This window comes from Meles meles, chromosome 9 (assembly GCF_922984935.1).
Source record: "Meles meles chromosome 9, mMelMel3.1 paternal haplotype, whole genome shotgun sequence".
In the NCBI taxonomy this organism is placed as follows: Eukaryota; Metazoa; Chordata; class Mammalia; order Carnivora; family Mustelidae; genus Meles; species Meles meles.
Window position 1 is genome coordinate 109,591,608 of NC_060074.1, and position 21,375 is coordinate 109,612,982.

Consider the following 21,375-nt stretch of genomic DNA (forward strand, 5'->3'; position numbering starts at 1 on the left):
ATGACACATTTGGAATTCTTATCTGTATCCACCTTGGTTTCTTATCTGTATCCACCTTGGTGGGAAAATATATATATATATATATATATATATATATATATATATATATACATACATATATATATATATATATATGATTTTATTTATTTGCCAGGCAGAGGTCACAAGTAGGTAGAGAGGTGGGCAGAGAGAGAGAGGGGGAAGCAGGTTCCCCGCTGAGCAGACAGCCTGATGCGGGGCTCAATCCCAGGACACTGGCATCATGACCTGAGCCGAAGGAAGAGGCTTTAACCCACTGAGCCACTCAGGTGCCCCAGTGGGAATATATGGTTTATCTTGTCATTTGATAGACTAAGTTTTAATAGAGTTGTCGGGCTAGAAATGAATGAGACTCAGAGAGGAGAGTTGATAGATACAGGTATAAGTGACAAGTCCATGCTGCCCATGTTGTTTTTGTCCCTGTTAGTACAATTTGTAGACCTTAAAGTCCTGAAGGTTCCCTCCATTTATTTGTGTGTGTGGACTTCAGTCTTCACTGTTGAATCTAGACTAGAATTTATGTCTTAAAAGCAGGCTTGACCTATGTCTTCTCTAGGATTTCCCATAGTGCTGGGCATCAAACAAATACCTGCAGATGGGATTTAGCTTAATTTCTTGGCTTTTGTCTCTCAGTGAACGTTTGTCTGATATCAGAGGTTTAGGCTAGTAGAGTCCTGGATTTGCAATGGTAACAAAATCCTCTGTCACTTTGAATCTACTCCATTCTTGAATAATTTGCAACAAGCCTTGTGAATCTCTCTGAAAACTTAAAGATGTGCCTGCAGCAGAAAGTTGGGTTAGAATCCTGTTCTGTAATCCAGAAGAACAAATTTGGCTTCCAAATAACAATTTGGAGGTAAGTGCTAGGATCTCTCTCTCTCTCTCTCCATATATATATACATATGTGTGTGTATATATATATACGTTTACGTATATCCATGTGTATGTACATATGTAAACAATCTACTTGTTTGAGACATTGTAAAGGCTCAGAAGAGGGCACAAAAAGAGTGGTGATTGAGTATGTACTGCATTCCACGAGCTTCACTAAGCTTTACTGTAAACACTAAACACTGAACAAACTTATTCTTATTTTACAGATCAAGTAGCTAAGGCTGAGGTGATCGTTGTCAACACGGCTAATCAGCTAGTGGCATGGAGTAGGACTCCATGTCTGTGTGTCCTCAAGCCCACCTTCCTTCCAGTGCTTGCATGGCACATGAGCAAGGCGAAGTTTGTTGCAAGTTTTCTAAGTTGGTGTGCATTAAGAGCTTACTTCTAATTCTGTTAGAAGGGACGATCCTGTTTGAGCATGCTACTTCAGCCAAAAGTCTGCTATAGACTATGTGATGACACATTTTATTTCATTTGCAAGGAACATTGTGATCTGAAATTTCTGTCTTAAACATGTAAAGTATAGGATTCCACATGAAGCGTAACCCTGCCTTTCTTCCTCCCTTCCTCCCTCCCTGCCGTTCTTCTTTCCTTCCTTCTCTTCCTTCCTTCCTTCTTAAATATTTACTTATTTATTTGAGAGAGAGAGCAGGTGGAGGGGCAGAGGGAGAGGATTCTCAAGCAGACTTTCCACTAAGTGTGGAGCTGGACACAGGGCTCAACCCCAGGACCCTGAGATCATGACCTCAGACCAGGAACCAGGAGTCAGACACTCAATAACTTAGATTCCTGGGCACCGCATTGTTGTTGTTGTTGTTTTGGAGTTAGGGGTGAGGAGGTCCCCAGCCTGGAAAGACATGCATTTTCACATGCTGTTTGAATTCCTAATTCTCACTGGAAACTGTAATGGAAACGTTTAACACAGCATGACAATAGAACAATGCTTAACTGTTACCAATGTCAATATTAAACCTAAAACAATTGAACTATATGATAGCTTACCTTTTTCTTTTTTTCCTTTTTACTTTTCACTGCTCAGGGGGAACATCATCCAGACAGAAGGGCTTTCTAGGATGCATACGCTCCTTACACTTGAATGGGCAGAAACTGGACCTGGAGGAGAGGGCAAAGGTCACATCTGGAGTCCGGCCTGGATGCCCCGGTCATTGCAGCACTTATGGTAGCATCTGCCACAATGGGGGCAAGTGTGTGGAGAAGCACAGTGGGTACTTCTGTGATTGCACCAATTCACCATATGAAGGGCCCTTCTGCAAAAAAGGTACAGTCAACTCCCCTGTGCTGTATTACTGTACCTTTAAGCCATGGTCAAGTCATGGCCTTAGACAGTCCTTAAGTGATTATTTACCTTCCTCAGCTTTGCTCTGTTTAAAGACTCTGTGTAGCCCCTCAACATAACTGCATATAGAGGTATGTGACTGCCCGGCAGTGCCACTGACTGGCTTGGTAGTAGCAGTGCAACAGGCTCTCCTTGGCTGAGGGGTCAGCTGAACACTGGGAGAGGTGGACTCTCATTTCTGCTATATCACCCCCATCTCGAGGGATGCAGTAGTCTTTCCAGTTCCAATGCCTTAGCCCATGCGTGTAATCCAGCATTATAGATTCTACCCCTGGAAGAGTCTTAGGGATGCTTGAGTCATCTCAAAGTATTCTTACAATAGGAAACTTATAGGTAAGTCAGTAGAAATAATACCATGCATCTAGTAAAACCCCCCTATGCTGCCAGTGATGAGTAGAGTCTGAAGCTTTAAAAGCCCTGCTTGGCAATGCACATTTAGTTCACTGGGGGCTAGGAATGGAACACAGGATCAAAATCGCTGCCCCAGTGTCTTTCTACAGCCTTTCCTATCTTATGAACTTACTGCATTGGTAAAACTAACCATGGTGGATGTATAACTCTACAAACTTTAAAATTGCCTTATTTAGTATAAAACACTTAGTTTTTTTTCAAATACAAGGGCAAAAAGATTAGGTCTCCAATCAACCTTTGCAGGATTTTAAAGTTTATTTTATTGATGGAGGGGAAAAAATGTTTGTTGAGCAAATAATGTAAACAATATTTCAAGAGCAGCATTTAAACCATTAAAATAAAATGTTTTAATTACTTTGAAACACCATTTACATGCAAACAATGATGGCAATTATACATAATTCTTGTCAATTCATTAAAACACATTTTCCAAACACCGCTACCAAACAATGCTTTATTTAGTCCAATTTACTGTTGGAACTTAAAAACAACAGACGAAAGAAGAGCACCTAGTGTTCTCATTGAAGGACTCTAATTTGAGCTCTTCATCATCTACACTAGCTTTCTCCATAGTTAGATTGAATTACTTGCTTATTATTGTTGAGAACCATTGTACTCCTTGGGAGGAAATTAATGGTATAAATGTTAAGGCCAATAATGTGTTTGACCCTGCATGGAACTTGACATAAAGTGGCCCCATCCCAGTAAGTACCGACCATGGGCTAAGACACTTAGCCACTGGATTGTCGTACTGGGGAGGGTGTCTGAATTACTACCTCTAACAAAATTTAAATACTATCCTTAGTCTGGTTTTCACGGTTAGAAGAAGCAAATACAGAATAAACACTATCAGGCGCACTCACAAAGGTATACTAGCATTGTTCTACAGGATCTACAGGAAATAGTACAGGAACTACCACAGGAAATAGTACACTTTATGTAGTAAAGAAAATAATACTCATTAAGTTCCAAGTCCTGTGTGTAGAAACAAAACAAAACAAAAATACAGTGGGATTCTACATCTCTCCAGTGACATTGCTCAAACATCTCAGATCATATTTTAAATTTAGCCTAATTTTTTTAAATTTAGCCTAATTTTTAATTGGCTTTCTTTTTGAAACATCTCCGATTATCTTCTGTCCTTACCATCATATCTTTTGGCAGCATATGTTGAAATAGCCTCTGTGCTCTCTCCCCACTTTTCCTTACTTCGATCCATAAGCAAAATATACAAATTTGTGCTTAGCCTCTTCAGCTTGCTTGATATTTCACAGTTCCAAACTTTCTTCCCTTTCTCATAAATCTAAGGAAATGATTCCCTTTATATTCAGTAGGTCCAAAGTATGTGGGATGAATCATTTTTTTTTAAAGATTTTATTTATTTATTTATTTGACAGATGGTGATCATAAGTAGGCAGAGAAGCAGGCCGAGAGAGAGGAGGAAGCAGGCTCCCTGCTGAGCAGAGAGCCCGATGAGGGACTCAATCCCAGGACCCTGGGATCATGATCTGAGCCGAAGGAAGAGGCTTTAACCCACTGAGCCACCCAGGCACCCCTGTGGGATGAATCTTCTAACCAAGTCTTTTAGCCATGCCAGTTGCCTGGGGGAACTGGAATGGAAATCAGAGCCACTAGGTAGGAGCTTGTCCTAAACAAGGGCACTCTCCATTGAGGTAGTCTTCCATGTTAACTTCCCAGGACATAGTATTTTAAGGAGTGTAAATACTAGAAATATATGGGGTGGAATTACCATATGCCTGGGCCAGAACTATGATCCATTGACCTACTTTCTGTTTCTGATTATAGTACAAAGTAATAATAATCATGCAGTTAGCTAGTAATTATTGACTGCAACATATATTCCTTATGGCCAACCTAGTGTGGAAGATATTAACATATTAAGAACATTGACGTTCACAGAGGTTGAATGATTTGCTAATAATTGCCAGGGCTGGAGACACATCCAGCATCTTTTTGGTTTCTTTTTTCTCTTTAAAACCCTAATTTCATTCAGTATAAGAATATGGTAATAGGATTCAAAAATGTTTGTTTGTTGGTTGGTTTTATGTCCTGTTTATGTCTCTTTTTTCTTGTCATTGAGGTGTAATTTTCATACCCTAAAATCCATTCTTTTAAATTATATAATGCTATGACTTTTAGCATATTCACAAAGTTGCACAACCATCACTATTATCTAATTTCAGAACATTTTCATCACCCAAAAAGGAACCTCGTACACATTAGTAGCTACCCCTACTTCACCTCTCCCCTCAGTCCCTGGAAGCAACTGATTTACTTTCTGTCACTATGGATTTACCTATTCTGGGTATTTCATGCTAATGGACTCATACACTATGTGGCCTTTTAGTGTCTAGTTTCTTTCACTTAGCATAATATTTCCAAGGTTTATCCGTGTTGTAGCACTTTTCAGTATTTTGTTCCTTTTTTATTTTCAAAGAGTATTTTATTCTAGGGGCACCTGGGTGGCTCAGTGGGTTAAAGCCTCTGCCTTCAGCTCAGGTCATGATCCCAGGGTCCTGGGATCGAGCCCGGCATCGGGCTCTCTGCTCAGTGGGAAGCCTGCTTCCTCCTCTCTCTCTGCCTGCCTCTCTGCCTACTTGTGATCTCTATCTGTCAAATAAATAAATAAATAATCTTTAAAAAAAAAAAAAGAGTATTTTGTTCTATTATGTGGATGCCACACATTTTGTTTATCCATTCATCAGTTGATGGGCATTGTGATGTTTCCATTTCTTTGGCTATTATAAAGAATGCTGCAATTAATGTTCGGGTACATATTGCGTGGATTAATGTTTTTCTGTTCTCTCGGGTGTATACCTAGAAGTGGGATTACTTGGGTCATATGGTAACTATATATTTAACTTTTTTTTTTTTAAATTTTTTTTTATTTCTTTGACAGAGAGAAATCACAACTAGGCAGAGAGGCAGGCTGAGAGAGAGGAGGAAGCAGGCTCCCTGCCAAGCAGAGAGCCCGATGTGGGGCTCGATCCCAGGACCCTGGGACCATGACCTGAGCTGAAGGCAGAGGCTTTAACCCACTGAGCCACCCAGGCGCCCCTATATATTTAACTTTTTGAGAATACTGACAAACTGTTTTTGAAGGGGCTTCTCCATTTTATATTCTTACCAGAAAAGTCTAAGGATTCCAGTTTCTCCACATCCTCACCAATACTTGTTATTATCCACCCTTTGATAAGAGACATCTTATTGTGACTGTGTGAAATTATACGTTATTGTGGTTTTGATTTACATTTCACTAATGACTGATAATATTAGACATCTTTTCATGTTCTTATTGACTGTTTCTATACTTCTTTTTTTTTTAAAGATTTTATTTATTAATTTTGACAGAGATAGATCACAAGTAGGCAGAGAGGCAGGCAGAGAGAGTGAGAGGGAAGCAGGCTCCCTTCAGTGCAGAGAGCCCGATGTGGGACTCGATCCCAGGACCCTGAGATCATGACCTGAGCTGAAGGCAGTGGCTTAAACCACTGAGCCACCCAGGCGCCCCTGTTTCTATACTTCTTTTTTTTTTTTTTTTTTAAAGATTTTATTTATTTATTTGACAGAGAGAGATCACAAGTAGACAGAGAGGCAGGCAGAGAGAGAGAGAGGGAAGCAGGCTCGCTGCTGAGCAGAGAGCCCGATGCGGGACTCGATCCCAGGACCCTGAGATCATGACCTGAGCCGAAGGCAGCGGCTTAACCCACTGAGCCACCCAGGCGCCCTGTTTCTATACTTCTTAAGTGAAATGTTTATTTAAAATTTTGCCAACTTTTGATTGGGTTATTTTTCTTTTTATTATTTAGTTGTAATAATTCTTTGCATATTTTGAATATAATTCTCACATTAGATATATGCTTTGCACATATTTTCTCCCCTTTTCATTTTCTTTTATTTTTTAAAAGTGAAATTTTTAAAAAAAATTTTAATAAACATATATGTGTTTTTATCCCCAGGGGTACAGGTCTGTGACTTGCCAGGATTACACACTTCACAGCACTCATCATAGCACATACCCTCCCCAATGTCCATATCTCTACCACCCTCTCCTGTCCCCAATCACCCCTGCAACCATCAGTCTATTTTTTGAGATTGAGTCTGTTATGGTTTGTCTCCCTCCAGATCCCAATCTTCTCTCATTTTTTTTCTTTTTCTACCTCCCAAACCCCTATGTTGCATCTCCACTTCCTCATATCAGGGAGATCATATTATAATTGTCTTTCTCTGACTGACTCACTTCGCTAAGCATAATACCCTCTAGTTCCATCCACATCGTCACAAATGGCAAGGTTTCATTTCTTTTGATAGCTGCATAGTATTACATTGTGTATATATATACATCTTCTTTATCAATTCATCTGTTGATGGACATCTAGGTTCTTTCCAAAGTTTGGCTATTGTAGACATTGTTTCCATAAACATTCTGGTGATGTGCCCCTTTGGAGCACCACGTTTGTATCTTTAGGATAAATACCCAGTAGTGTAACTGCTGGATCATAGGGTAGCATTATTTTCAGTTTTTTGAGAAACCTCCACACTGTTTTACAGAGTGGCTGCACCAGCTTGCATTCCCACCAGCAGTGTAGGAGGGTTCCCCTTTCTCCACATCCTTGCCAGCATCTGTCATTTCCTGACTTGTTAATTTTAGCCATTCTGACTGGTGTGAGGTGATATCTCATTGTGGTTTTGATTTGTATTTCCCTTGTGTCAAGACTTGTGGAGCATTTTTTCATGTGTCTGTTGGCCATCCAGATGTCTTCTTTGAAGAAATGACTGTTCATGACCTCTGCCCATTTCTTGATTGGATTATTTGTTCTTTGGGTGTTGAGTTTGCTAAGCTCTTTACAGATTTTGGATACTAGCCCTTTACCTGATATGTCATTTGCAAATATCTTCTCCCATTCTGTCAGTTGTCCTTTGGTTTTGTTAACGGTTTCCTTTGTTGTACAAAAGCTTTTGATCTTGATGAAATCCCAATAGTTCATTTTTACCCTTGTTTCCCATGCCTTTGGCGATGTTCCTAGGAAGAAGTTGCTGTGGCTGAGATCAAAGAGGTTGCTGCCTGCATTCTCCTCAAGGATTTTGATGGATTCCTTTCTCACATTGAGGTCCTTCATCCATTTTGAGTCTATTTTCGTGTGTGGTGTAAGGAAGTGGTCCAATTTCATTTTTCTGCATGTGGCTGTCCAATTTTCCCAGCACCATTTATTGAAGATGCTGTCTTTTTTCCATTGGACATTCTTTCCTGCTTTGTCAAAGATTAGTTGACCATAGAGTTGAGGGTTTATTTCTGGCCTCTCTATTCTGTTCCATTGATCTATGTGTCTGTTTTTGTGCCAGTACCATGCTGTCTTGATGATGACAGCTTTGAAATAGAGCTTGAAGTCTGGAAATGTGTTGCCACCAACTTTGGTTTTCTTTTTCAATATTCCTTTGGCTATTCGAGGTCTTTTCTGGTTCCATATAAATTTTAGGATTATTTGTTCTATTACTTTGAAAAAAAAGTATGGAATTTTGGTAGGGATTGCATTAAATGTGTAGATTGCTTTAGGTAGCATAGACATTTTCACAATATTTGTTCTTCCAATCCAGGAGCATGGAACATTTTTCCATTTCTTTGTGTCTTCCTCAATTTCTTTCATGAGTACTTTATAGTTTTCTGAGTATAGATTCTTTGCCTCTTTGGTTAGGTTTATTCCTAGGTATCTTATGGTTTTGGGTGCAATTGTAAATGGGATTGACTCCTTAATTTCTCTTTCTTCTGTCTTGTTGTTGGTGTACAGAAATGCAACTGATTTCTGTGCATTGATTTTATATCCTGACACTTTACTGAATTCCTGTACAAGTTCTAGCAGCTTTGGAGTGGAGTCTTTTGGGTTTTCGACATATAGTATCATATCATCTGTGAAGAGTGATAGTTTGACTTCTTTGCTGATTGGGATGCCTTTAATTTCTTTTTGTTGTCTGATTGCTGAGGCTAGGACTTCTAGTACTATGTTGAATAGCAGTGGTGATAATGGACATCCCTGCCGTGTTCCTGACCTTAACGGAAAAGCTTTCAGTTTTTCTCCATTGAGAATGGTATTTGCGGTGGGTTTTTCATAGATGGCTTTGATAATATTGAGGTATGTGCCCTCTCTCCCTACACTTTGAAGAGTTTAGATCAGGAAGGGATGCTGTACTTTGTCAAATGCTTTTTCAGCATCTATGGAGAGTATCATATGGTTCTTGTTATTTCTTTTATTAATGTGTTCTATCACATTGATTGATTTGTGGATGTTGAACCAACCCTGCAGCCCTGGAATAAATCCCACTTGGTCGTGGTGAATAATCCTTTTAATGTACTGTTGAATCCTATTGGCTAGTATTTTGGTGAGAATTTTAGCATCTGTGTTCATCAAGGATATTGGTCTTTAATTCTCTTTTTGGGTGGGATCCTTGTCTGGTTTTGGGATCAAGGTGATGCTGGCCTCCTAAAATGAGTTTGGAAATTTTCCTTCCATTTCTATTTTTTGAAACTGTTTCAGGAGAATAGGGATTAATTCTTCTTTAAATGTTTGGTAGAATTCCCCTGGGAGGCCGTCTGGCCCTGGGCTTTGTTTGTTTGGTGATTTTTGATGACTATTTCAATCTCTTTACTGGTTATGGGTCCATTCAGGTTTTCTATTTCTTCCTGATTCAGTTTTGATAGTTTATATGTCTCTAGGAATGCATCCATTTTTTCCAGATTGTCAAATTTGTTGGCGTAGAGGTGCTCATAGTATGTTCTTATAATTGTTTTTATTTCTTTGGTGTTAGTTGTGATCTCTCCTCTTTCATTCATGGTTTTAATTATTTGGGTCCTGTCTCTTTTCTTTTTGATAAGTTTGGCCATAGGTTTATCAATCTTATTAATTCTTTCGAAGAACCAGCTCCTAGTTTCATTGATTTGTTCTGTTTTTTTAGTTTCTATTTCATTGATTTCTGCTCTGATCTTTATGATTTCTCTTCTCCTGCTGGGTTTAGGCTTTCTTTGTTGTTCGTTCTCCAGCTCCTTTAGGTGTAGGGTTGGGTTGTGTACTTGAGACCTTTCTTGTTTCTTGAGAAATGCTTGTACTGCTATATATTTTCCTCTCAGGACTGCCTCTGTTGTGTCCCACAGATTTTGAACCATTGTGTTTTCATTATCATTTGTTTCCATGAATTTTTTCAATTCTTCTTTAATTTCCTGGTTTATCCATTCATTCTTCAGAAGGATGCTGTTTAGTCTCCATGTATTTGGGTTATTTCCAAATTTCCTCTTGTGATTGACTTCTAGCTTCAGAGCATTGTAGTCTGAAAATATGCAGGGAATGATCCAAAACTTTTTATACCGGTTGAGACCTGATTTATGACCCAGGATGTGGTCTATTCTGGAGAATGTTCCATGTGCACTAGAGAAGAATGTGTATTCTGTTGCCTTGGGAAGGAATGTTCTGAATATATCTGTGATGTCCATCTGGTCCAGTGTGTCATTCAAGACCTTCATTTCCTTGTTGATCTTTTGCTTGGATGATCTGTCCATTTCAGTGAGGGGAGTGTTCAAGTCCCCTACTATTATTGTATTATTGTTGATGTGTTTCTTTGATTTTGTTATTAATTGGTTGATATAGTTGGCTGCTCCCACGTTAGGGGCATAGATATTTAAAATTGTTAGATCTTCTTGTTGGCCAGACCCTTTGAGTATGATATAGTGTCCTTCCTCATCTCTTATTATAGTCTTTGGCTTAAAATCTGATTGATCTGATATAAGGATTATTACCCCAGCTTTCTTCTGATATCCATTAGCATGGTACATTATTTTCTACCCCATCACTTTAAATCTGGGGGTGACTTCGGGTCTAAAATGAGTTTCTTGTAGGCAGCATATTGATGGTTTTTTTTTTTTTTAATCTATTCTGATACCCTGTGTCTTTTGATTGGGGCATTTAGCCCATTAACATTCAGGGTAACTATTGAGAGATATGAATTTAGTGCCATTGTATTGCCTGTAAGGTGACTGTTACTGTATATTGTCTCTGTTCCATTCTGATCTTTTACTTTTAGGGTCTCTCTTTGCTTAGAGGACCCCTTTCAATATTTCATGTAGAGTTAGTTTTGTATTTGCAAATTCTTTCAGTATTTGTTTGTCCTGGAAAATGTTATCTCTCCTTCTATTTTTAGTGATAGCCTAACTGGATATAGTATTCTTAGCTGCATGTTTTTCTCGTTCAGTGCTCTGAATATATCATGCCAGTTCTTTCTGGCCTGCCAGGTCTCTGTGGATAAGTCTGCTGCCAATCTAATGTTTTTACCCTTGTATGTTATGGACTTCTTTTCCCTGGCTGCTTTCAGGATTTTCTCTTTGTCACTAAGACTTGAAAATTTTACTATCAGGTGATGGGGTGTGGACTTATTCTTGTTGATTTGATGGGGGTTCTCTGCACCTCCTGGATTTTAACATTTGTTCCCTTTGCCATATTAGGGAAATTCTCTACAATAATTCTCTCCAATATACCTTCTTCTCCCTTCTCTTTCTTCTTCTTCTGGAATCCCAATTAGTCTAATGTTGTGTCATCTTATGGTGTCAGTTATCTCTCGAATTCTTTCCTCTTGGTCTAGTATTTGTTTGTCTCTCTTTTGCTTGGCTTCTTTATTCTCTGTCCTTTGGTCTTCTATGTCACTAATTCTTTCTTCTGCCTCATTTATCCGAACAGTAAGAGCTTCCATTTTTGATTGCACCTCATTAATAGCTTTTTTAATTTCAATTTGTTTAGATTTTAGTTCCTTTGTTTCTCCAGAAAGGGCTTTTATCTCTCTGGAGAGGGTTTTTCTAATATCTTCCATGCCTTTTTCAAGCCCAGCTAGAACCTTGAGAATCATCATTCTCAACTCTAGGTCTGTAATATTACCAATGCTCATATTGCTTAGGTCCCTAGCCTTCGGCACTGCTTCTTGCTCTTTTTGTGGTGAGTTTTTCTTCCTGTCATTTTGTCCAGATAAGAATATATAAAGAAGCAAATAAAATGTTTAAAGGGTAGCAAAGACCCCAGGGAAATGTGCCTTAACCAAATCAGAAGAGACCCCAAATCGTGGGAGGGAGAAAGGGGATAAACAAGAAAAAAATAAAAAAGAAAAGAAAACAAATAAGGAAAAAATATTAAAAAAAGAAAATATATGTATATACAAAAAATATAGTTAGATACAATGGAGGATAAAATATGACTATAATAATGAAGGTTCAAAGAAAGATGATTATTATTATTTTTTTTTTGGTAAGTTATTGTTAAGATAAACTAGTTAAAAAAAGTCAAAAGAGGAAAGGGTAAAAGTTAAAAAAAAATAGCAGAAGAATAAAGAAAAAAAAATTAACTGCAAGACTAAAGAATCATTTGGTGACAGCCATGAATTCCTTGCTTTGCTTTCTCTTCCTCTGGAATTCCACTGTTCTCCTTGGTAAGTGAACTTGCTCTTGGCTGGATTTCTTGTTGAGCTTCTGGGGGAGGGGCCTGTTTTAGTGATTCTCAAGTGTCTTTGCCCCGCCCTTATCAGGAGCCAGACTAAGTAATCCGCTTGGATTAGCTTTCAGAACTTTTTCCCTGAATGCTTTCCGTAGAGTTCGGAGGATGGGAATGATAATGGTGGCCTGCGGATTTCCAGCCGGGAGGAGCTGAGAGCTCGGGGTCCTGCTTCTCAGTGCACCCTCAGAGAAAAGCACCCAATTGCTCCTGTCTCCCTGGCCTCTGGTCACGTTTGGAGAAAAGTGCCTGGTTGCTCACTCTGGGGGACAAGCGCCCAGTCGCTTCTGTCTCCGTGGCCTCCAGCCACGCTCTGAGCTCACCCAGCCTGCGACCAGTTCAAGGTAACCCCAAGCTGAGAGCTCACTCCTTGGCTTTGTCACTGTAACTGGCTTCCCCGCTCTAATAACCTGCGAGCTCTGTGACACTCAGACACCCCCGGTCCTTCTGTGATCCCGCGGGACCTGGGGTTACGCTGACCCTGCATGGGCTTCACCCCGGTTTAGCCTCAGGAGCAATGTCCCTCAGTGGAACAGACTTTTAAAAGTCCTGATTTTGTGCTCTGTTGCTCTGTTTGCTGGGAGCCGGTCCCTACCCCCGTGGTCTATCTTTCCGTCGCTTTGGACTCACTTCTCCACAGGTCCTACCTTTCAGAAAGTGGTCTATTTTCTATTTCTAGATTTGTTGCTCTTTTCTTCTTTTTTTGCTCTTTTTTTCCCCTTGGATTTGTAGGTGTTTGCAATGTTTAGATAAGCTATGGAGCTGATCTCCTGCTACCTGATGTCGTCTCATCTGCTACTTCTCTGCCACCTTGACTCCTCCCCCTCCCCTTTTCATTTTGTTGATAGTATCTTGTGAAGCACAAAGTTTTTAATTCTTATAACATCTGGTTCTTATTGTTTTATTTTTGTTGCTTGTGCTTTTGATATTTTTAAAAAATATTTTATTTATTTACTTGACAAAGAGAGTGAGATCACAAGTAGGCAGAGCAGCAGGGAGAGAGAGAGGAGGAAGCAGGCTCCCCACTAAGCAGAGAGCCCAATGTGGGGCTCAACCCCAGGACCCTGAGACCATTACCTGTGTTGAAGGCAGAGGCTTAACCCAGTGAGCCACCCAGGTGCCCCTGTCCTTTTAGTATTATGTCTGACAAATCTTTGCCTCACTGAAGGCCATGAAGGCTTATGTCCATGGTTTCTTCTAAGAATTTTATAGCTTTGCTTTTACATTTAGTCTTCGACCCACTTTGAGTTCATTTTTGTAGGTGTGAGGTAGGTAGGGATTCAACTTCTTTCTTTTGCCTATGGATATCCAGCTATTCTAACACCATTAATAATGCAGACTTGTCTTTGGCCCACCTCCACCTGCCCATTATATGAAGAATCTGGGTATGACTGTCATAGTGGTGTCATTTATTATTTTTTTCTAATTAAAGTTAGTGTATTTGGAATTCATTTGGAAATATATTTTGGAATCTAGAAAAAAAATCTAATCACTCAAATAGAAATATTAAAAAGAAAATCTGATTTCCTTCTAGCTCTTTTCTTTGCATTTAATGTAACTACAATAATTCTATATTTCATATCTACATTTTATATCAAATTTTGTTTGTTTCATTTTATAGACATTTCTATATAATTTGTCGGTTTTAATGATAGCAATATATTTCAACTGGTGGGATTGCCTCTGCTTACTTCAACCATTTATCCCCAGAACAGTTTAGCTTAGCAATAGTGGCATCATTCTGCACTTGATCTGCCTAAATTCAGATTCTGGCTCATCTACAGTCTACAGTGTGTGCTGCCACTTGTGAAACTGACCTCCCAATTTCTTGGTTTTCTCATCTATAAGATTAGAAAATTAAAAAATCCGTCAGAGGGTTGTGATGAACTTTTAATGAGCATTTCACAAAGCACTTGGGATAATGCCTGGCAAATAAAGCCTAAGTGCTTGCTTTTATAATTGTTTTAGAATTTTATTATTTTTATTTTTTTATCTTTTAAGATTTTATTAATTTATTTGAGAGAGAGAGAGAGCTAGAAACAAAGAGAGGGAGCATGAGCAGGGGGATGGACAGGAGAAGAAGAAGCAAACTCCCTGTTGAGCAGAGAGCCCAACATAGGGCTGGATCCCAGGACTGAGCTGAAGGCAGATGCTTAGCCAGCTGAGCCACCCAGGCACCCCTGTTTGGAAGTTTACATTACCCCAACTTTTGTGCATAAATAATGCTGTGATAAACACATGTATTATTTTCTTGCTAATGGAATTTCAGTGAAAAAAAAAATAGCGTGTATGTTTCAGTATGCTTTATCAGTTGCCCAAAACCTGTTGAAAGTTCTTTAATATTTACCTTCCTGCCAATGGATATCACCCAAAACAACAAAACAAAACAAAAACAAATAATTCTAGGTGATAATAGGGAGAAGGGTTTCAGAACCCTCATGCATCCATTATTTAGCTTCAAAAATTATCAACTCATGACCAATTTGATTTCATCTATATACTCACATCCTCTTCTCTTCCTTTGTTATTTTGGAGTAAACTTCAAATATCACATCGTTTCATCTATAAAGGTGACAATATGTATTGCTAAAAGATTAGAGCTTATTAATAACACAGATCCACAAGATCAATCATAAGAAAAACGAATGTCTAATATTATGAAATATCCACTCAGCATTCAAATCGCCAATTGTTTCATTTATTTTTAGTTTGATGTTCTGCTATATTAATTACAGCTTCACCGATTTCTAGGTAATCACTAGCCTACTCATTACCTTTATGCTTATTCTAATTCTAAATTGTATCACTATTAGTCAGACCAGCTACTGTCCATTGAGTTCCTACTATGTGTTGTGTTTCTCCATAATGTCTTCCAGTCCTTCTACCTGCAAGATTGAATCCATCCCTACTTGTACATGAGCTGAGTTTGAATGAGATCCTGTGAGAGCATTAGAGAAGAGGCACAGCCAAGTGTCAGTTCCCATCTGTTAGACTCCACAGTCGGCTCAGAGATCCACTCTCTTCAGTGCCACATTGTTTCCTAACTGTTTCTCTTAGTTCGTCCCACACTTTATTCCTGGTCAGTGCAGAGTTGCCCTTTCAGGTCTGGTCAAGTTACTGTGGCCACAGAGACTTCCAGCTCTAGGAATCCTTGTCTCTATTGCACACATCACACTGTAGGCTACCTTCCATTATGTTTTATTTTGTTGTTTGATAAGTGTCCTTTCTTCTCAGAACATAATCAGCATAATTCTTTCCACCAGGTTGGTGCTCAGTAGACATTGCTGCTATTGGTTCCATGGCCTTAGAATAGCATGATAATCATAGATGATCTCATCTAAGTTAAGATCTTTCTTCTAATGAGCCCAGAGGTTTTGTGTATTCGGACAAATCACTCAGAGAGCTAAAATATGGTCAGGGAGCTTAAACTCTTAGATTATGAAATATAAGAGACTTAGGGAATAATAGAATCCAGGTGTTTTGGTGAAGGAAACTTTATGTTAAAATCGATGGTATCTAAATGTTAAAAATTAAAATCATTAAGCATTAATAATAATTAGAACTGGGGCTAGGAGAAAGGAAGACAGAAATTTGGTAGGACAGCTCTAGTTTAAAAGTGCTTCACGTTTTAATTTCCTGCCCTGAGAATTAAGAAAAAATGTAATATATATGCCCATATCTAATATGCTATTCATAACAGAATGCTCTGAATTACAGTTACATTTGAACACACTCACAACAGCAAATAAAAGCCATTATTCTATTAACTAGGAGATAGTAGCTCAAAATGCAGGGCAAATGTCCCTGAGGAAATTCACTCAAGGAAAGTGCTTGAATCAAGCTGATGATTAACTGGAATGGTCACTGTCACAAGTCTCTGCTGCATATCTTTGTAATCAGGAGTACTAATGTCGTAAACCGAATGATAAATGCAGAACACATTCTCTGAAACTTTAGTCAAAATGAACTGGTATTCCCAATCTGCTAAGCAATATGCATAAATATGCAGCTTTAATTTTTTTGGCACTCTTACAGGCTGTTACAGAATTTTCACAAAGGTAGAACACATTTGCAATAGAATTAGGAAGGGAAAGCCAGGTTTGATTATGTTCTAGGTGCCACCAACTCAATCAGGGAATTTCATGGGGGATTAGGAAAATTCCACACATCATACAGGAAAAAGAGAAATCAATCATGGCAATATGGGTTCATGTTCATTGTGTTATCTTTATAGTAGCAGTTGTTGCTAGATGCGAGCTGTGTTGTTCTGTGAAGGAAACTTTCCTCCATGCCCTGATATTATATTACCATAGAGAGATAAAATTGAAAGAGAATGTAAGAGCAACCTGGATGGAAAAAAAAAGAATATCTCAGCATTTGGATGGATTTGGAGTAAAAAAACAGATACAGTCTGTAAAGGAAATTGAGATGGGTTCAGCTTAAAGTCTCTTCTCATATGGAGAGTTACAAGATTCAACTATAGTGGCTCTCTCTCGTAAATGTTCTATGCACATTATCTCATTTAGGCACCCAGAAATACTGCTGAAGTGTTATGTTTCCCATTCACCAGATGACAAAACAGACTCCACAGGGGTGCACTAACTTACCTGGGACTACACAGCTAGTGTGATATTGAATGAGCGTTCAGATCCAGAACAGAAGCCAAATCCTGTGCTCCTTCCACCAAACTAAAAGAGTAAGAGTTGGAGTGAGCACACGATACAGGGAAGGTGGGTCATTTGCGCATCCCAGCTAACTGACAGTCATTAGTTTGTAGACGCTGGCTTTCCCCATGGTGGTGGCAGAATGCCATCCAATGTGTTAGGCTATAGGACTTGTATCCCATTTGTTCAAGTCATTGCTCTCTTTGGAAATGACTACCAATTCCTCGAAATTAAAAAAAAAAAAAAAGGAGTTGGGAGGTTAGATACTTAATGCCTTATTCTCTGAGTTCCACAGGTTCTCTCTCTTCTGTGTCCACAGATCCTGACATTTTATCCAATGCCATAGAGAATTACCACTGCCTCCTCTGTGTCCTATTCTCAGTAACTTAGAATCCACTTGCAATCCTCCTAACACACCAGAAAAGCACAATCTGGAACTGTTAAAATCTCGGTTTTGAAACTATGAAAGTCCCAGGAAAATTTATCTCTACTGTGCTGGTGGCAGGGACGGTTTATCTTTGCTTCTTGAGAAATCAGCCCAGCACACCGTAGTGGTACTGGAAATGAATGTTAAACTGGATCTAGACTTCAGGATGCAAATCTCAGCTCTCCTATTTTAGCTCTGCAACCTTGTTCAAGGTGCTTAACCTCTGCAAGCTTCATGTTTCTCATTTGTAAATAAGAGTAACGACTCCTGCCACTTCAGACTTATTGTGGAAAGCATATTATATAATTCAGGTAAAAACGGTTATGCTGTGCTTGATGCATAGCAAACCATAAACAGTTATTGCTGTCCTGAATAATCAACTAAATGTTGCAATGTGTGCATTCCCCTCTTCTATTTTTCAGAGGTTTCTGCTGTTTTTGAGGCTGGCACTTCTGTTATGTATATGTTTCAAGAACCCTACCCAGTGACCAAACATATAAGCCTCTCATCCTCAGCGATTTACGCAGATGCGGCTCCATCCAAGGAAAATATTGCATTTAGCTTTGTGACAGCCCAGGCGCCCGGCCTCTTGCTCTACATCAATTCTTCTTCTCAGGGTTACCTAGCCGTCCTGCTCTGCAAGAGTGGTGAGTACTGACAGCATGAAGCCTGACAGAGTGTCACAGTGGGCGAGAGGGACAGTGCATGCCCTCCAGAATGCTGCATAATTTCAGCCTAAATTTGGTCCCACCCGGGCAGCTTAATTCTGGACCTTCAGCCAAAGCCCTGGTTGTACTTTACCTTTATGACTCGCATTTGGTATTCGGGGCCAATGTCAATTCATCACTGAAGTCTCAAATGCATTGCCTTTAATTTGCCTCAACTGTGGAGCAGTAATTCTTTATTATTTATTCTGTGCTGGAATCCATTAAGTGTAAAGGAGACAATCACAAGCATATCTGAATTTCAGAAGGACACTTGTCACATATATCCTGTCATCTTTGCTGCAGTCTCCTTTACTGAAGGCTGTTAAGCAACTGGCCCAAATGCAGGCTGCATTAGTAGGAGTTGATTGCCTAGGTCTTGGGGAGGAGTGGTGCGTGTGAGTCATACACCTATGCAATATGGGGCATGGCGCTGAGAATCATTCCTTGAAGAGAATGTACACTAAATGGAATATATGAAGGCTAGACGGGGACAGGTGCTGCGGCCCACTTCATGAAAGGGGTGTTGAAGGACACCAGTTCTGACAGCTGTTAGGGGAAGTCAGGTTTTCTTCTCTTACTGTGTGATTCTACCTCACAATGACGAGGACTGTTGGTCAAGGGCACCATGAGATCAAAATCCTGGGGAATGGAACAACTGTTAGGACAGACAAAGAGAGCGAAGATGTGGACATCCCTGTAGTTAGGTCTTAAAGAACACGTTCCCATGATCGAGAGTATGTCTTGCCTCCTCTTATAATTTGCCAAGATAATGAGAGGAGTCTGGGCTTTAGCACGAGCCCCCTGGGCTGGACTGTGCTGGGGCAGAGAAGAAAGGAAGCTTGGAATGTGCAGTGCGCACCTTGGGACACAGACTCCGCAGAGACTCCAGCTATTTCTCCTGCTCTCTATTTTTTGGGTCGGGTACAGGAGGGTGCTGTTATTTTTCTTCGCTTCATCTTGCTCTCTGACTATGATACTGAAAATAAAGCTGATGTGCAGGCCTAACGCAAGGATCAGACCTGGTGGACATGTGAGTTAAATCAGGCCTAAAATACATTAATAATAAGGGTCCCACAGACAATAACAGGACTAATTCATTCTAAAAGCAGGAAAAAAGAGAGAGGGTTCCTAGGGTGGTGACTGACCACTGCACAACTACCTGATCTTGAGGAGCCTATAAGAAAGAAAGGAACCATTATGGGTCGTTAGACCTCTTATTTATCAGCAGACCTTTGTATGATTAGAACCATTATATTAACTTGTCATATCTTAAACTTTGGCCCCATAATGTCTCTTTGAGGTGGAGAAGTCTGGCTGAGGACGCTGAGACATAGATTAACTGATTAACCTATGTAGGCCAGATAATTCATGACACTGTTGAGACCAGAAGCAGATCTCCTGAGAATCAGCCCCACCATCTTTCCTCTAAGCTAGACCATCCTGCTGTGATGTGGCTGGACGATACTAAGATAGTTACAGAGCTCTGAAAGGCAAGATATTCCCCAAAGCATCTTGTAGGTGTGATTCCATGGCACGCTTGTACCTGCCAGGCTGTACCTAAGGATACAGACAGTGAATAACAGGAATAACTATGTTTGGTTACGTATACATACTACTCCGTCTACTCTACACACACACACACACACACACACACACACACATATTCTGGGCATTGTTCTAATTAATGTGCACAGCCCTTAATTCTCACAATAATCCTATGTGGTTGGTGGAATTAATCTCATAGCTCCAGAAACTAGGCATACAGACATGAAGTAACTTCCTTAAAACCTTACAGCAGATAAATAAGAGAGTTAGAATTCAGTCCTCCCTCTTTGACTCTGGTAGCATATTTTTGTTCTTAACCATAGCTCTAAATGAGGAGTGTCATTTATTTTTTGAAACATAGGGTGTTTTAAATAACTTGCATTTATTTAATTAGGAAGGCACTCTTGAATTCTGCCTGATCCCCTATGTTCTTATACTCTAAAGCCTCACTTCCCTGGAAGTTTTACTTGACACTGTAGGCATTTGCATTTTTTAAGCCCTGGCTAAGTGCAGGAAGCAAGGAGATACTTGTGCCTTGTTTGTTTGCTTGTTTGTTTTATGCTCAGGTCACAGGGCCAGTGTGAAAATTTAGGCTTCACAATTCAGTCTAACTTACTGCCTCAGTCCAGGCAGTGGCTAATCACATAGTGCCCTCCTCCCCTCACTCTGACTCAGAGAACCAACCCCCCCCCCCCCCCATTGCTCTAGGGAACTCTTAACACACTGGGCAGTGGTAGATGTCTTTCTGATTTGGAATCCTGGGCATTTCCTGACATTTATCCTACAGAGATGCAGGGGAGATATGCACTCTCATTCACTCATTCCTTCACAGACTTCCCACTGCCCAGTATCAGAATCTATGGAGAGCAAGGAAAAGAGACAGGATGCTGTGCTATCTAAACATGATAAGGAAAAAGAGAGATTCAAAAACTGTTTTAAAGTTTTTGATGGGCAATCTAGATCTGTGAGGGAATCGGGTTGTCCAGATTTCTCAGGCAGTCTAACCAGAAGTTAGATTCTGTCTAAGTTTAAGCATGAATCTCTTAGGAATTCAGGGGTTATGACAATAGAACAAATGCCTTGAGTGAGAGTGGATTCCTTGTCATTGGATGTCTTCAAACAGTAATTAAATGGCAATTCCTTGGAGAAAGTATAACAAGAATACTGGCAGGATGAGGGAGAAAAATGACTTCTGAGTTTCTTTCCAAGTTTAAGATGTTGTGATTCTCTATTCCCTTCCTGTGTAGTCTTACATTTTTCTCTCTTTCTGTTAGGGCTGTGTTTGCAGCCTTTAAAATGCTTCTATAAGGAAGGAAGAATGGGTATTTGTATAGCTTGTTCCCAGTATGATCATGGTATTAGGCCACTGACCTAATTGCCAGTGAATAATGTGGGCACCTTGCTTCCTGAGGAGCTAAGGATATTCCTAATAAGACTTTGATAGACTTCAGGGAGAAATACACCTCTGAAAATACTAATGGAATTTAAGAATACCTACAGCTTGGGGGTGGGGGGAAAGAAGCAAACATGGTAAAGGTTTAACTAGGGAAAGTCCTTCTCTGGAAGGGTTTTCTAAGATTGATTCACACTTCTCTGAGATGAAGTTAAGAGTTTTCTGTTAGTACAGGTTTCTTAACCTTTCTTTGATTTAAGACACCTCTGAGAATCTGGTGGAAATTATGACGAGAGGATCACTCTTAAAAGGAGTCCTTTTTGTTCTCCCCGGAGGAAGAAAATGCTCATGGCCATGTCATACAAAATGGTTCCAACTTTGGCACTGTGGGTTAAGAAG

General features: G+C 39.7%; 1 protein-coding gene across 1 annotated transcript in view; it reads left to right on the forward strand.

Moving 5' to 3' along the window:
- CNTNAP5 (contactin associated protein family member 5) overlaps positions 1 to 21,375 on the forward strand; it is an 848,385-nt gene that overhangs the window by 733,767 nt on the left and 93,243 nt on the right. The window contains exons 18-19 of the mRNA XM_046019554.1: positions 1,973 to 2,212; positions 17,754 to 17,978. Of these exons, the coding sequence (XP_045875510.1) occupies positions 1,973 to 2,212; positions 17,754 to 17,978 (465 nt within the window). The remainder of the gene's footprint in view (positions 1 to 1,972; positions 2,213 to 17,753; positions 17,979 to 21,375) is intronic.